Source organism: Penaeus monodon, chromosome 17 (genome assembly GCF_015228065.2).
Source record: "Penaeus monodon isolate SGIC_2016 chromosome 17, NSTDA_Pmon_1, whole genome shotgun sequence".
Taxonomy (NCBI): domain Eukaryota; kingdom Metazoa; phylum Arthropoda; class Malacostraca; order Decapoda; family Penaeidae; genus Penaeus; species Penaeus monodon.
In genome coordinates, this window is record NC_051402.1 from 35,706,512 (window position 1) to 35,709,011 (window position 2,500).

General features: G+C 41.2%; 1 protein-coding gene across 1 annotated transcript in view; it reads right to left on the bottom strand.

Moving 5' to 3' along the window:
- LOC119583699 (facilitated trehalose transporter Tret1-like) overlaps positions 1-2,500 on the bottom strand; it is a 17,464-nt gene that overhangs the window by 2,408 nt on the left and 12,556 nt on the right. The window contains exons 5-8 of the mRNA XM_037932333.1: positions 2,055-2,176; positions 1,445-1,579; positions 935-1,129; positions 1-50 (exon numbers count right to left, since the gene is read on the bottom strand). The exon at positions 1-50 is cut by the window's left edge and continues 48 nt beyond it. Coding sequence (XP_037788261.1) covers positions 1-50; positions 935-1,129; positions 1,445-1,579; positions 2,055-2,176 — 502 coding nt within the window. The remainder of the gene's footprint in view (positions 51-934; positions 1,130-1,444; positions 1,580-2,054; positions 2,177-2,500) is intronic.

The following is a 2,500-nucleotide window of genomic DNA, read 5'->3' on the forward strand; positions in this document are numbered from 1 at the left end:
ACCCGCGGCCTTGAACATTCTCGAAGCATTGGCGTTAACGATGAAAAATCCTGTTTGGTGAAGTAAAAAGTAAATATCTTAGGAATTTTCGAAGTTTATTAGTAAAAAAAAAAATAGAAAGAGATGTAAACAGTACTATACAGTCTCGTCTAACGCTTGGCTAATATGGACAATTTAGCAATGAGAAATAAGAACACAGTATATTATTTTCACCGACTGATCATACAAATATTTTTTTTTTTTTTTTCATTTTTGGCAGGTTTTTTTTTTTGGCGAACATTCGCGAGTAGGAAAGAGGCAACTGAAAAATTGATGATCTGAATTTGTTGTCTGAAAACGCATATCTGATTTTCTTGTTAAAATATACACTACATCACTCGGAATACTGTGAAATACGTCTTGTAATTTTGGTAATTAAACAAAAATAATAAATTGAGATCAGAAATGAGACTAATTCCTCTCAGCGAAATCTTAGGAAATATACTTTTCTTTTCTTTACTTATCACACCGTGTCAATAAAAGTCCGGTAGGGTAAAAAAAAAAAAAGTAATCATGTAAAAATGTTTTTGATTGAAAAATATAAGGCAGAAAAAAATATAATGAAAGCTAATTGTTAAAAAAAAAATGATAAGTAAAACATACCATACTCAAACAGAAGTGTGTGTGTGTGTGTGTGTGTGTGTGTGTGTGTGTGTGTGTGTGTGTGTGTGTGTGTGTGTGTGTGTGTGTGTGTGTGTGTGTGTGTGTGTGTGTGCGCGCGCGCGCGTGCGTGCGTGCGTGTGTGCGCGTGCGCGTGTGCGTGTGCGTGTGTGTGTGTGTGTGTGTGTGTATCCGTGCATGCTTGCATAGGTGTGTTAATGTAATAATTCGTAAATCAGTTACAACAGGAAAACGAAAAACACCAAGTCACGCCCAAAACCCCCCAGCGCCCGACCTGAGAAGAAGACGATGACGAAGAGCACGGACACGATCCCCAGGTTCTTGAGGACCCGCGGCTGCGTGAGTCCCCGCCACACGGAGCGCCCTTCTCGCCCCTCGTTCATCGCCCGGTAGTTCTGGATCTCCTCGTTGAGGTTGATGTGCTCGCCGCGGAGCTGACGGATGACCTTCCGGGCCTCCTCGTCGCGTCCTGCAGGATGGGGGGAGAGATTGGAGGATCAGGCGGCCGGGTTTGAGTTTGTGTTTACCTTCTCTCGAAATTAACGGCCATGGAGGATGTGAATGAGGAACGACTTTGTCTGTGCTATCCTACATATCCAAGTTAATAAAATCACTTTCATGAATATCAAACCCAGGACACAGCACTTACAAATCTCATTTCTTATTAATTTAATTTATTTGTTATCATTACTTCTTTTTTCACATGTAAACCAAAATATTACACAGTAACATCCCTCGAAACGCAATGACTGTCCAACTGGGTCCCTAAAAAACGAATCCATACCTTTAAGAACGAGGAAAGAGGGACTCTCAGGTAACCAAATCAACCCCAGGAAGAAGATGGCGGGGATGAGAGAGTCAATAAGAGCCACTACGAAGTACCTGGTTTCGTACCCCACGGACACGGTCACCAGCTGACCTGTTACGGATCGGAGCGAGGAGCGATAGGTAAATAAATAAATTATTAAAAAAAAAAGCATGGAGAAGGTAAGAGAAATATAAGAAAATTATTTAAGATGATTAGGGGAGAAAGATTATTATAGGGGAAATTGTATCTTCTATCAAAAAATGGATATTTACATGATTTATTATGTATAATAATAGTAATGATGTATTAAAATAAACATAAATTGTCTTTGGAAAAGTTAACAAAACATTTATACGATAGCGCTTCATATCATGCAAAGTTATGATGATTACAGAGAAGAATAAAAAAAAGTGGAAAACATTACAATAATATACACTGCTATTGTTAAACCAGAATCGTAGATATTTTAACATCCCAAACACGAGACGAATAATTATCTAAACTCCTTTATGCAAGAAACTTTTCAAAGGGACAAAGGCCATCGCATAGACGGGGATTGAATTAATGGAAAAGCACAGAAAAGTACCTGCCATGATGCCCAGGTTAAGCATCATGCCCATCATGCCCCTGACGTCGGGATCCGCGAGCTCGATGGCATAGATGTTGACGACCACCGTAAGGCCGCCCATGGCCATCCCCGACACCGCTCTGTGGGCGGAATGGGGCAGGTGGAGAGTTCTTATCATTGTAATACCTAGTTCACATATGGCCTATTACACCAACTGTAACAATGGCCGATGAGCGGTAGAGTGCAGACCAGTCGCGTCTAGCACTATGCGGAAATCTTGGGCAGCGTTAAAGGTGAAACAGACCTCTTGCTTGTTTGTAGATATATATTGTAATGAGAGCATGGTACAACTGACGGACAGAGGTTCAGTCCGGTCAGCGTGCTGTAGGCTGTCTGTCTGTCGCTCGCAGGCGACCCTCTTTTATACAGATTGAACTAGGAAACTCACAAGGGTTGCGATGTAC